The 14,545-nt window shown below is 42.4% G+C and overlaps 1 protein-coding gene across 1 annotated transcript in view; it reads right to left on the bottom strand.

Moving 5' to 3' along the window:
- Nucleotides 1–1,048: 1,048 nt before the first annotated feature.
- Nucleotides 1,049–14,545, bottom strand: part of vcana (versican a) — an 84,515-nt gene continuing 71,018 nt past the window's right edge. The window contains exons 5-11 of the mRNA XM_020488525.2: nucleotides 14,067–14,180; nucleotides 13,681–13,794; nucleotides 10,950–11,108; nucleotides 10,204–10,286; nucleotides 2,689–2,833; nucleotides 2,258–2,440; nucleotides 1,049–2,153 (exon numbers count right to left, since the gene is read on the bottom strand). Coding sequence (XP_020344114.1) covers nucleotides 1,990–2,153; nucleotides 2,258–2,440; nucleotides 2,689–2,833; nucleotides 10,204–10,286; nucleotides 10,950–11,108; nucleotides 13,681–13,794; nucleotides 14,067–14,180 — 962 coding nt within the window. The 3' untranslated portion in view covers nucleotides 1,049–1,989. The remainder of the gene's footprint in view (nucleotides 2,154–2,257; nucleotides 2,441–2,688; nucleotides 2,834–10,203; nucleotides 10,287–10,949; nucleotides 11,109–13,680; nucleotides 13,795–14,066; nucleotides 14,181–14,545) is intronic.

The following is a 14,545-nucleotide window of genomic DNA, read 5'->3' on the forward strand; positions in this document are numbered from 1 at the left end:
ATATCGTACTTGTTGGAGAAATGTCCTCTGGTTTGATGAAACAAAAGTAGAACTGTTTGGCCATCATGACCTTCGTTATGTTTGGAGGAAAAAGGGGGAGGCTTTCAAGCCAAAGAACACCATCCCAACCGTGGAGCACGGGGGTGGCAGCATCATGTTGTGGGGGTGCTTTGCTGCAGGAGCGACTGGTGCACTTCACAAAATAGATGGCATCATGAGGAAAGGAAAATGATGTGGTTATTTTGAAGACATCAGTCAGGAAGTTAAAGCTTGATTGCAAATGGGTCTTCCATATGGACAATGACCCCAATTATACTTCCAAAGTGGTGAGTCAAAATGGCTTACTGACAACAAAGTCAAGGTATTGGAGTGGCCATCACAAAGCCCTGACCTCAATCCTATATAAAATGTGTGGGCAGAACTGAGAAAACGTGTGCGAGCAAGGAGGCATACAAACCTGACTCAGTTGCACCAGCTCTGTCTGGAGGAATGGGCCAAAATTCACACAACTTATTCTGAGAAGCTTGTGGAAGGCTACCCGAAACATTTGACCCAAGTAAAACAATTTAAAGGCAATGCTACCAAACTTCTGACCCACTGGGAATGTGATGAAAGAAATAAAAGCTGAAATAAATAGTCTCGACTATTTCACATTCTTAAAATAAAGTGGTGATCTTAACTGACCTAAGACAGGGAATTTTTACTTGGATTAAATGTCAGGAATTGTGAAAAACTGAGTTTAAATGTATTTGTCTAAGGTGTATGTATTCTTCTGACTTCAACTGTAGGTGTTCCTTTTGTCGAGGTCGGAAAGGGCAGTGTGGAGTGCAATAGAGACTGCATCATCTGTGGATCTGTTTGGGCGGTATGCAAATTAGAGTGGGTCTAGGGTTTCTAGGATGATGGTGTTGATGTGAGCCATGACCAGCCATTCAAAGCACTTCATGGTGACAGACGTGAGTGCTATGTGTCAGTAGTCTTCTAGGCAGGTTACCTTATTGTTCTTTTAAAACATGTTGGTATTACAGACAAGGATGAAATGTCAGGAATTGTGAAAAACATAGTTTAAATGTATTTGGCTATGGTTTATTTAAACTTCCGACTTCAACTGTATATTTATCTTTACAACACACGGATGAGACGGGATGAAGGCTGCAGCTGATGATAAGGAACTGGTTATTTGTTCAAAGCTGACCTCACAAGCACTCTAAATTGATTGGCTCGGCATCCTCCATGTTTCTTTTCTCTTTCAGTGATCTGAAATCTGATTGGTCAGTGATGTGTGCCATCCAATAGTCTCAGGGCCTGCTCCGTTCCTCTGGTAAAGATGAAATCTTGGATGAAAAACGGCATAAAATACATAGAGTAATCATGTTTAACAACAGGAGCTCTTTTGATGTTAAACCCAAGGATAGATCCTCTTTCTTTGAAATTGTGTTTCCGGATTATGGAGAGGACCTTAATGGGAGATGTATTGGTTACTGTGGATTCATTTCAGCGTTAGGAGCTGCGTAGCACAGACTATTTGAAAATGTTTTGAATTCTTTTGCATAACACAAGCGTAATAATTTCACAAAAGCTGGTATTTGCCTGTATCTTTTTCACCATGTAAGAATTGAACAATCTTCAGTCTGTATAAAATAGAGGACTGTCTAATGAATGCACTATTTGGTTCGAAGTTCTTCCCCAGCACACTCATGAGAGGTTATTTTTCTTTCATTTCCAGTAGCCAGTGGAAGGTATCCACTTTGGCGTTGTTATAAATTAGTGTCCCTATATCAGAATATTCTTTGAAAAGGCACTTCATTCCAAGATTCCATCATCAAAATGGGTAAGAAAATTTCACATTTCCTTTGGGTTTGTTTTTTTTGTTCAAATGTATTTTTCTTTTTTCATTCGTAAAAAAAAAAACATCTCCACATGAGTGACAGTCATGCATTCCTAATTGTGCAGATTGTGAGCAGGCGCAACCTAGCCTAACCACGGCGATCACTGTCGTCTGTTTCGCCTGTTCACTGATCTCCTCAATCTCCTTCCTCGATGGTGAGGACGGTGTCGGGCCTCTGCCTCGTCGGACCGCCACTTGTAGTTATTACTGCTGAACAGGCTGTAGTTCTGGTGCCTCCTTGAGAATTCCCTTTGGGAGTTTGATGCTGAGGAAGAAACAATAGCACTTTGTTGGAAAATGTGGAGTGAAAACTAGTAAACAAAGGTATCCTCACTAGAATCAGTCAATTAATCAATCTATTGTACTTACGACTCATGCAAGCAATTTTGGGGATGTCCCATCGGCCATCTCCACGGCAACGGATGGTTGGCACATGCCTCTGGATGAAGCCGCCCTTACACTGATACCTCACCAGAGCATTGATCTCATAGCGTGACCTCTTCCTGCCGAAGGTCTGAGCATTCTGCACCAGAGGGGGCTGATTACAGGCCACTGAGGAGAACACACAGGGGTAGATGGAAGAATGGATGGCTGAATGGATTAATGGATGGATGGATTGATGAATGGATGGATGAATGAATAATGTACACAGTCAGTGGATTGAAATAGTTCTCAACAAGGCACTGCATGTTTTACATTGTGTAGTTGTGGTGAAAACACTCCCTTTTTTAAAATATGGCAAAAAGTATTGTTTTCAAAGAAAATAAAAATAAAAACGACAAAAAACAACTTTGTCTTACCTGTGCCTTTCTTGCAGGTGAAGGTGAGGTGATAATTACAGGGCACATCGTTCCACTGGCCGTCCTCGTGCCAGATCATCACCACACAGTCCTCTCCAGATGAGAAGAAACTGTCCGGCTGGTTGGGGCGCCAGTTTTCGTATTGCTGGTGGGGAGGGAAAGAAAGAACAGAAACAAACTATTATGAAAAGATCATCATCATCATCATCATCATCATCGTCGTCCTCATCACCTCCACCTCAGCATCATCAGGTTTAGGATTATGTTTATTTCAACATCTTGGAGAAACATATATAAAATATGATGCAATACAATATAAAACACAAGTCAAATATATGATCAGTGTATCATCAATAAATCATAAGTCATAAACAACCAATTGGAATACCACAAAATCAAATAGGATCAGACCAGGATCTCCGTAAATACACCTTAGAGATTTTCCACTAGCAAATGTCTCACTTTGTCCTACCCCATACAATACAGAAACACATACTCTGTCTCCCTAAGAACGACAGCTAACAGCATGCTGACCAACACTGCTTATCTCTGGGGTACAATTGGAACAGTAGATATGGTCAGTGATAGTCCAGTCTTAAGGCTACACAATCAGTACATTAACTATCACAGTAAATCACACATATTTCTTACCCCTAACATGACCCACCAGCTCCCCCTTGCTATTGCACATAAGTGTACCAAGTTAGATTCTATTGATAATAAAGGCACTTGGGCTTTTACCAATAATGTGTAAGATGCATTGTTTGATGCAGCAGGAGGGAGCAACACTGCTGTTGAAAATATAAAACAAATGCCATAGGTTTCACATTTTCAGTCTGTGTTACCAATAGCCTTTCAGTATGTACTGTATACTGAACAAAAATATTGCAACAATTTCAAAGATTTTACTGAGTTACAGTGTAACGCTCAATGAGTGAATGGGTGTGGAGTCAGGCGCAGAGAGCAAAGGATTCGGGAAAAACACACTTTAATGTCCAAAAATACACAGGAACAAAAATAGTATACCCAACACAGGAGTAACTATAAAACAAAATAGTCCCCTGATGTGAAATACTAGGACAGCGAGAAAACCCAACAAAAACACTAACACCTCTCAGACATACAGGACAACAAGCACGCACAAACAGAAGCGGGCTAAACGAACTTAAATAACCCCACCCTAACAACCAAACAATAAACAGGTGAAACCAATTAGACAAAACCAAACGAACACGGAACAAAGGATCGGTGGCAGCTAGTAGACCGGCGACGACGATGGCCGAGCGCCACCCGAACAAGAAGGGGAGCCACCTTCGGTAATATTCGTGACATATGAAGAAATCAGTCAATTTAAATCAATTCATTTGGCCCTAATCTATGGATTTCACATGACTGGGAATACAGATATGCATCTGTTGGTCACAGATACCTTAAAAGAAATGGGCTTCACAATGGGACTCAGGATCTGTTCACGATATTTCTGTGCGTTGAAATTGCCATCAATAAAATGTTCGTCGTCCGTAGCTTATGCCTGCCCATACAATAACCCCACCATCACCATAGGGCACTCTGTTCACAACGTTGACATCCACAAACAGCTCGCCCACAGGACGCCATACACGTGGTCTGCAGTTGTGAGGCCGGGTGGACGTACAGCCAAATTCTCTAAAACGACATTTCAGGTGGTTTATTGTAGACATTAAATTATCTGGCAACAGCTCTGGTGGACATTCCTGCAGTCAGCATGCCAATTGCACACTCCCTCAAAACTTGAGACACCTGTGTTGTGTGACAAAACTGCACATTTTAGAGTGGCCTTTTATTGTCCCCAGCACAAGGTGCACTTGTGTAATGATCATGATGTTTAATCAGCTTCTTGATATGCCACACCTGTCAGGGGGATGGATTATCTTAGCATAGGAGAAATGTTCACTAACAGTGATGTAAACAAATGTGTACATTTGAGAGAAATACGCTTTTGTGTGTATGAAACATTTCTGGGATCTTTTATTTCAGCTCTTTAGACATGGGACCAACACATTCCATGTTGCGTTTATATTTTTGTTCAGTGTAGTTAGGTTGGTGAGGCAATTTCTGAATGTGACTGCTGTATGTGATTCTTAGATTCCCCACACGGGGGCACTATTTTCCTTTTTCCTGTTCAGATCAATACAGACTTTTGACACATCTGTAACTATTATAGTAGTCATGTTGTGGCCCTATATACATCACAGCAAAAACATTTTAAAATTATATTTATTATTTAAACACGTGTTTACTTATGATATGTACTGTCACTTAGGGTAAGCTAAATAACTTTTCATTTTCCCCAACTTTCAAACTGACCCCTCTGTCTCTCTGACCACCCTCTTAGCCTCTATCCTAACCCCCTCCTCCCCTCGGCCTCTGTCCTTACCCCTCTCCACCCCTCTGTCCTTTATCCTCACCCCCTCCACCCCTGTCCTTCATCCTCACCCTCTCCACCTCTCTGTCCTCACCCCATCCACGCTGCTGCCTCAGAGACCCCAAAGGATACTGCAAGACCAGCTACACTATGACATAATTGAGTTTTCTGAGAGAGGCTTCACTTCAAAGCCAAACAAAGGAAGAGAAAAGAGGTCAAAACACAAAATAAACTGAGCATGTAAGCCCTGCTCAGATACACATTTACACTGCTTACAGAATTTGTGCTGTGCAGCATGGAAATAGTCATGAGAAATATAAGGTTTCTACTAGAAATACAACGTCATGCTGCCAATTTGTAAGATGGTGGACACAGATCCATTTTGGAATACAGAATATTATCAATTCATCTAAGTATATTCCAAATGCTACACCAACAATATAATGTTCCTAAATCAGGATTTTTTTTCCCAACAGGTGAGAGTGGGGTTAAGAGACGGAGGCTTCTCAATGCCTTGCTATCGTCACTGTACAATACAATCTTAGAAAAGAAAAGGTGCTATTTAGAACCTAATACTGTTCTTAGGCTGTTCCCGTAGAAGAACCCTTTGAAGAACCCTATTTTGAAAAATCTTTTCCAAAGAAGGTTCTACATGGAGCCAAAAAGGGTTCTACATGGAACCAAAATGGGTTCTCCTATGGGGACAGCTAAAGAACCTTTATGGAACACTTTTTTCTAAGAGTGTACACCAGAGGAGGCTGCTGAGGGGAGGACGGCTCAAAATAACGGCTGGAACAGAGCAAATGGAATGGATTCAAACCATGTGTGTGATGTATTTGATACCATTCCACCTATTCCACTCCAGGCATTACCACAAGCCTGTCCTCCCCAATTAAAGTGCCATCAACCTCCTGTCGTGGACACATTTCCAACAACATACAATAGTGTTATGTCATCACATCCCACATACAATATATGCCTGGAATAATTAACTCTGCTTCTAGACACTACAATGCGCACTCACACACACACACACACACACACACACACACACACACACACACACACACACACACACACACACACACACACACACACACACACACACACACATACAGTTGAAGTCAAAAGTTTACATGCACTTAGGTTGGAGTCATTAAAACTCGTTTTTCAACCACACCACACATTTCTTGTTAACAAACTATAGTTTTGGCAAGTTGGTTAGGACATCGACTTTGTACATGACACAAGTAATTTTTCCAACAATTGTTTTAGAGACAGATTATTTCACTTTATCAATTTATTTATAAATCACTGTCTTACAATTCCAGTGGGTCAGAAGTTAACATACACTAAGTTGACTGTGCCTTTAAAAAGCTTGGAAAATTCCAGAAAAAGTTTTTCATGGCTTCAGAAGCTTCTGATAGGCTAATTGACATAATTTGAGTCAATTGGAGGTGTACTTGTGGATGAATTTCAAGGCCTACCTTCAAACTCAGTGCCTCTTTGCTTGACATCATGGGAAAGTCTAAAAGAAATCATCCAAGACCTAAGAAAAAAATCCTTGGGAGAAAATTCCAAACCCCTGAAGGTACCACGTTCATCTGCACAAACAATAGTATGCAAGTATAAACACCATGGGTCCACGCAGCCGTCATACCGCTCAGAAAGGAGACGCGTTCTGTCTCCTAGAGATGAACATTCTGTGGTGCAAAAAGTGCAAATCAATCCCAGAACAAAAGCAAAAGACCTTGAGAAGATGCTGGGGGAAACAGGTACAAAAGTATCTATATCCACAGTAAAAGTCCTATATTGACATAACCCGAAAGGCCGCTAAGCAAGGAAGAAGCCACTGCTCCAAACTGCCAAATATAGAACTGTTTGGCCAAAATGACCATTGTAAAGTTTGGAGGAAAAGGAGGGATGCTGGCAAGCCGAAGAACACCATCCCAACCGTGAAGCACAGGGGTGGCAGCATCATGTTGTGGGGGTGCTTTGCTGCAGGAGGGACTGGTGCACTTCAAAAAATGGATGGCATCATGAGGAAAGGAAAATTGTGTGTATGTATTGAAGCAACATCTCAAGACATCAGTCAGGAAGTTAAAGCTTGGTCGCAAACGAGTCTTCCTATTGGACAATGACCCCAAGCATACTTCCAAAGTTGTGGCAAAATGGCTTAAGGACAACAAAGTCAAGGTATTGGAGTGGCCATCACAAACCCTGACCTCAATCCTATAGAACATTTGTGGGCAGAACTGAAAAAGTGTGTGCGAGCAAGGAGGCAGACAAACCTGACTCAGTTACACCAGCTCTGTCAGGAGGAATGGGTCAAAATTCACCCAACTTATTGTGGGAAGCTTGTGGAAGGCTACCCGAAACGTTTGACCCAAGATAAACAATTTAAAGGCAATGCTACCAAATACTAATTGTGATGAATGAAATAAAAGCTGGAACAAATCATTCTCTCTACTATTATTCTGACATTTCACATTCTTAAAATAAAGTGATGATCCTAACTGACCTAAGACAGGGAATTTTTACTAGGATTAAATGTCAGGAATTGTGAAAAACTGAGTTTAAATGTATTTGGCTAAGGTGTATGTAAACTTCCGACTTCAACTGTACATGTAGAGTATGTATTGACACAGCTTCAGAGCTGCTTGGAATGCACTGCTGCATTGATCAGAGCTACCATCTCTCAGCAAGGCTTTTTGTTCAAATAGTCTGTTCAAAGCTGTGACCCCCCCTCTCTCCCCATTCCTTCCCTAAGGCCCCATGCAGGGACCCTGTTATTACGGTTAGCAAACACATCAGCTTCCTGCTTTGCTGACTGACTCAACAAACACCCGCTTGGGCAACCCCACATCAGCCCCCTGCATCCTCCACAAAATAATCAAACAGGCTCTTCACCCCCCCCCCCCCCCCCCCACCCACACACACACACACATATTAGAATGTATACATGTCCTTACTTAATTGAGAATCAAGGCTGTGCGTGTTACAGTTGAACTCAGTTTTTCACAATTCCTGACATTTAATCCTAGTAAAAATTCCCTGTTTTAGGTCAGTTAGGATCACCACTTTATTTTAAGAATGTGAAATGTCAGATAATAGAGAGAGAGAGAATTATTCATTTCATCTTTTATTTCAAGAAGTGACTCAGGGATGCTGGCCTTCTAGGCAGAGTTCTTCTGTCCAGTGTGTGTGTTCTTTTACCCATCTTAATATTTAATTTTTATTGGTCAGTCTGATATATGTATTTTTCTTTGCAACTCTGCCTAGAAGGCCAGCATCCCGGAGTCGCCCCTTCACTGTTGACGTTGAGACAGGTGTATTGGGGTACTATTTAATGAAGCTGCCAGTTGAGGACTTGTGAGGCGCCTGTTTCTCAAACTATACACTCTAATGTACTTCTCCTCTTTCTCAGTTGTGCACTGGGGCCTCCCACTTCTCTTTCTATTCTGGTTAAAGCCAGTTTGCGCTGTTCTGTGAAGGGAGTAGTACACAGCGTTGTACGAGATCTTCAGTTTCTTGGCAATTTCTCAAATAGAATAGCTATCATTTCTCAGAACAAGAATAGACTGACAAGATTCAGAAGAAAGTTATTTGTTTTGAGCCTGTAATCGAATCCACAAATGCTGATGCTCCAGATAGTCAACTAGTCTAGAAGCCGGTTTTATTGCTTCTTTAATCATTACAACAGTTTTCAGCTGTGCAAACATAATTGCAAAAGGGATTTCTAATGATAAATTAGCCTTTAAAAATTCTAAACTTGGATTAGCTAACACATCGTGCCATTGGAACACAGGAGTGATGGTTGCTGATAATGGGCCTCTGTACGCCTAGGTACAGAGGCCCATTAGTCGGTAGCCGTTTCGAGCTACAATAGTCATTTACAACATTAACAATGTCTACCCTGTATTTCTGATCAATTACGTGCTTTTCTTTTTTTTTTAAATGACATTTCTAAGTGACCCCAAACTTTTGAAATGTAGTGTACTTCTAATGTGTTTTTTTCTTCTTCTGTCCAGCTTCTTAAGCAAGAGATTATTTAATACCAGTTATGTTAATACACTCTGCTCCCAGATAAAGCCGAGATACAGTAAAGCTGACCACCCACCCAGGCCCACTACCCTACTCCCCTCCTCCCCTCCCCTTCTCTCTATCTGCTGCCGTGCACAGGTGCTGCCCATCTGTGTGTCTGGCTGCTGGTTGGTGGCCCTTCCCCCGGGTGCCTGCTGTGCTTCCTGAGGAGAGGGAGGAGAGGGGGAGGCCTGTACCTGTCTGTGCCTGTCAGCTCCTCTCGATTCCGCATCACTGACACCTTCATTCCTATCTCTCTCAGCTGAGAGGGGATCCTGCTGCAAACGGACACAACTTATCTCCTGCCCCCCAGGCACTCTCTGTCCCTCCCCCTTCCAGCCTCCCCTGGTGATGGTGGGCTCTTATCTTTGAAGTGAAGAGTTAATCTGTTTAACGTAGCTGAAAGTAGTAATTAACCACTTTCCTGTTTCGTGAGGGGAATCTGCAGTAAGTTTACACAACCATAAACAAACACACTTCCACTTGAGCAGACGCATAACGCTACATACTGAGGCACACCTAGTGGCTCTTTTTTTTTATTGTTCAAATTTGTGAACGACAGAGATTGTTGTCATTGAGTGGCACCCGATGTCACTGGACATATAGTGTAGCGTGACACCAAGCCAGTGCGCTCAACAGGGTGTTGAGGACAAAGTAGTGTACGTCATGGGAAAGTGACCACAGTGAGTTTATTTTTTCACTACTTCAGGATAATATTTTTCAATGTAACCTTTCTTTAACTAGGCAAGTCAGTTAAGAACAAATTCTTATTCACAATGACGGCCTATGCCGGACAATCCCGGGCGACGCTGGGCCAATTGTACGCCGCCCTTTGGGACTCCGCAAGCACGGCCGGTTGTGATACAGCCTGGATTTGAACCAGGGTGTCTGTAGTGACGTTGAATTGCAGTGCCTTAGACCACTGCGCCACTCGGGTGATGGCCAACCAGACGGTGGTGTCAGCAACATATTTAACAGGATTCAACACTGTTTATTGAGGCAAAAAAAGTGTGAGAACCCCTTCTTACCATGGGCATGCTGTCGGTCCAGCGGAAGTCATTATCGTACATCTTATCGTTCAGGCCGATCCATTGGTAGTCCTGTCCAAGACCTGGCGTGCATGGCACAATGAAACACAGGAGGTCAATGATTTGATTCCACTGCCTCATTTAGGCGTCTTTCAGTCCCTCCATAAACAGAGAAAGGCATTTTTTAAATACATGCACCACTCTTCCTGTTCCAACTGCCTGCCTCCATTCTCTCTCTCTCTCTCTCTCTCTCTCTCTCTCTCTCTCTCTCTCTCTCTCTCTCTCGTCTACTCTGCTGGCGCTGCCAACCAGCCAGAAAACTACTGTAGTCATCCACTATGCCTCTTTAACTTTTGCTCCACAGCCCATATACACTGATGAGATGAGCAAATGCTGACTTTAAGGCGAGCAGCATGGGGATACATGTGTTGGAAATCCCCACCAGGGAAATCCCCTGGTGTTTCTGGTAATCCGTTCCAGATATATATATATATATAGGATAATCCTACTATTGGCTACTACCCTGCAGGGGTTGTGCCTTAGGAGGTATAATGTCTATGACATGCCGTAGAAGTAACTTACAGGTTGTTAATACTGTGTTATTGAGCATTCTTCTCTGCAAGAGTGTCTTTCTGCTTGCCTGTCCGGTAATGCAAATGCTTTGAACTACTATTTGGTTGTGTCTTGTGTGCAACTAACAGTGTTGTTTGTGTGTCGTGTACGTGCGTGTGTGATATCACACTTACGGTTGACAAACTGCTGCTCATCATGGGAGAGAATGCTGGTGAGGTGTGCCCCCTGTACCCGACACTCCTTCTCCGCTGTATCCCAGTTCCTCCTCTGGGGGATGTACTTGTAGCAGTGTCCCTGGAACTTATGCCAGCCGTAGTCACACGTCTGAGTGTCTGAGAGAGAGAGAGAGAGAGAGAGAGAGAGAGAGAGAGAGAGAGAGAGAGAGAGAGGTAATATGATTAGTAGATACAAAGGTTACACGTATTCCAATACCCTTTCATTATTATTTCACTGAAAAATATAGAGTCTGCCTTAAGATTTAAGAATGTCCAATCTGTACAACACCTGTCGGAGCCTGGTCCTATCTGCATGTTTATCTTTGTTTGTTACTAATCCTCCAGTGCATAACAAACAGATTAAGGAGATATTTGGGAGAAAGACAGAAAGCAGGGTACTGTGCGTCTGGCTCTGCAGCTATCTCGGACACACTAATTAGCGCTGTCGTTCTCACTGTACTTCTCTCTCTCAGGGTCAGGATATGTCCGCTGTCTCCTTTACCTCCCAGCACCACTAAACGAGTGGGGAGGTCAAACAAAGAAAGACACTCAGGGTCGACAACAGCAGGAGTGTCACACATCCTGGATAGCTGTGTGGACGGTGTCTTCCCCAAATCTCAGGTCGACGCTAAACAATTGTAAGGTTATTGTTCTCAGCATAGCTAATTAAACGTGAAATACTGTAAGACCACGGTTTTGGAATGTAATTGATATAGCTCTGCTAGGTGAATAGTTACAGGGGTTCACAGGTCACATTCTGCATATATGGATAATTGTGTTGGGAAACCCCTGAATTGGTACCAATTAATATTTTAGAATATAGTTGAGCATCAGCTGGCAATTCCTAATATAGATTAGCATCAGCTGGCGGTTCCTACAGCCGTTACTGTAATTGGAACCAAGCCAGGCGTTTAACCAAAATAAGAATCTAAGTATGAAGCATTACACATTGTTTAGCTATCAATCCCCTCAGTTTCTAACAGACATAGTGGAAGAATAACATCTCCTAACCTCATTACACAAGGGCTGCATTTACACAGGCAGCCCAATTCCGATCTTGTTTATACTTATTAGTCTTTTGGTCGGCTCGGAAAAAGATCTGATGGGATTGGTCCAAAAGCAATTTGTGGAGAAAAAAAATATCAGAATTGGACTGCCTGTGTAAAGCACCGTTTTTTCAATATCAGATTTCATGAACCATTTTGATTGTAACCCTGTCATGATGCAATCATGTGTGTGTGTGTGTGTGTGTTGTGTGCTTGTGTGTACTACTGTGACACGTCTATTTACTTCTATTTACTATTTACTCTCTCTCTCTTGTCGTGGTTACTCCCTCGATACAGCTGCACAACCCGATGGATTCATCGTGGCCTTTTCTCTGTTTGTCCAACCTTACTGTTTCTTCTCTGGCACGAGACCCTTAGAAAACAGCTGGGTCTTAGCACACAGGATCCGGTCCTGGCTCGCTGATGAGTGAAGGCAGCAACATTCGAGGTGTGGTCAGGACAAACTGGCCAATGTGGATGATGCCCTTGGTCAACACTCTAGGGTCAAAATGGGGTGCGGCGAAGCTATAGACTCGAATAAGAGGCTATGAGTTGGTCTGGATGGCATCATCCTTAGTTATCACACCCATCAATGTCAACGAGTGTCCCGACCCAGGTTCTGTGGAACAAATCCAGTAAGGTCTACTGATTCATTTCACATTCACTGCTTAAGGCCAGTGAATGATTGCATCATTGTTGAGCTGATTAAGACTAGCACACCTGTACTGGTAAATTCCTTTACAACTTGACTGGGTGGGCATCAACCAAATGTCTGTGATTTCTTTATTAGGCCATTGTGTTTCCAGTCATGTGGAATTTGTAGAGACTGTAGCCCCTGGCAATGTGTTTAGTAACACTACCCTATATCTTAATAGTATGAGTGCCTGAGGCCGACACTAAGGCCTGTAAAATGTGGATGTCCTGAAGACATAAATAAAGATGTTTATGACTCAGAGACTGTCTGTGAGTGGAACGCAGCAGGTGTTATGGAGAAGGCACTTGTCACGTAGAGTAGGCTAGATGGCTAAACTGGATAACCTAACCTCTATAAAAATAAAAAGATGGCGGAACTTTGTTAACTTATGGTATGAATATGCCCGCGGCCAGTGACGGACTTCTACGTCACAGCACTGAATGGAGCTGTACTGTGAGGTGGGAGGTGACCATCCCATTTCTACTCTAACTCCAGTGTTTTAATGACTCGGACTCATCGTCTCACTCTATTTCCCAAGGGCTCAGGTAACTGATCACATATTAAGATGGATCACACATACACACACACACAATATCTGGAGATACGTCACTTTTCTCAAAACAATGCCGAATGTCTTTCCTCTGTTACCTAAATTCAATGATGTGTGATGTATTTCGGTGTGAATTAGAAACCAGCGATGGAGCACCTCACACCATTGCTACGAACAATGACGTAGTTTATTTTACTCTGTCATATTCTCCCTTGTATGTACAAGTGCTCTAATGTGTGGATACAATGTAGGTTAGGACATAACATTTAAAAAGCCTGAAAGCCTGGAAGCCTGAAACAACCTAAAACCAATATCTGATCAAATGATTTGATTCAGATGATATGTTCGACACGGAGAGGATCATACTGACAGATCCCATGGAAATTATAACAAACATACCTTCATCACAATACAATCCAGCATAGCTTGGGAGGCAAACACAGGTGAAGGAATTTAGGCCATCAATGCAGGTACCTCCATTGCGACAGGGGTTGGATTGACATTCATCAATGTCTGAAAATAATTTAAAAATAACATGGGTAGATTACACTGCATAGGTAAACCAGAAAAATGGTGGGGTGGGGCAAATACATATTTCTGGAGAACTCTGAATTCAAATATTATGCAGATCCTACCATTCGTCAAATGTTGGCACATGGCTAATGCACCCAACGCTACACCAGTAAGCCACCAAAATGTGTCCTCTTTCAAATGTATTTCATTAGCATATTGAGAACTGATCATCACACTCTACAACACTTAGTAAAAAAACATTCTTGGCATACCTGTTTCACAATGATCCCCACTGTAGCCAGGGGCACAGCTGCAAGATTGGAAACGTCCGCTTCTGTAACAAGAGCCCCCGTTCAGACAAATGTTCTCAGTGCAGGAGTGGATGCCTGTGGGTTAGATCAAAAGTAAAATGAGAAAAACAAACATTCAATTGATATCACATTCTAGAAGAAGACAAATGTGAAATGACAAATGTTAAAAAGTATGATATGATGATATTATTTCCATTACACACAATAGCATTGTATCATTGACCACCATTTTTAAAATGACATACCTGCAATCTCAACAACAGTCATCTGGCCCAAATCCATTCCAGTCTCAGCTGAAGTGATAGTTTCCACTACCTTGATGGGGGGTTCACCCTCTACTAATGTAGGTCCTGATACATTATCATAGTCCACACTTTCCTCCTCCTCAGACACAGATGAAGGAGTGCTTTGGATCATAGAGACCGATTCTGTCTGGCTCT

This window comes from Oncorhynchus kisutch, linkage group LG8 (genome assembly GCF_002021735.2).
Source record: "Oncorhynchus kisutch isolate 150728-3 linkage group LG8, Okis_V2, whole genome shotgun sequence".
NCBI lineage: Eukaryota > Metazoa > Chordata > Actinopteri > Salmoniformes > Salmonidae > Oncorhynchus > Oncorhynchus kisutch.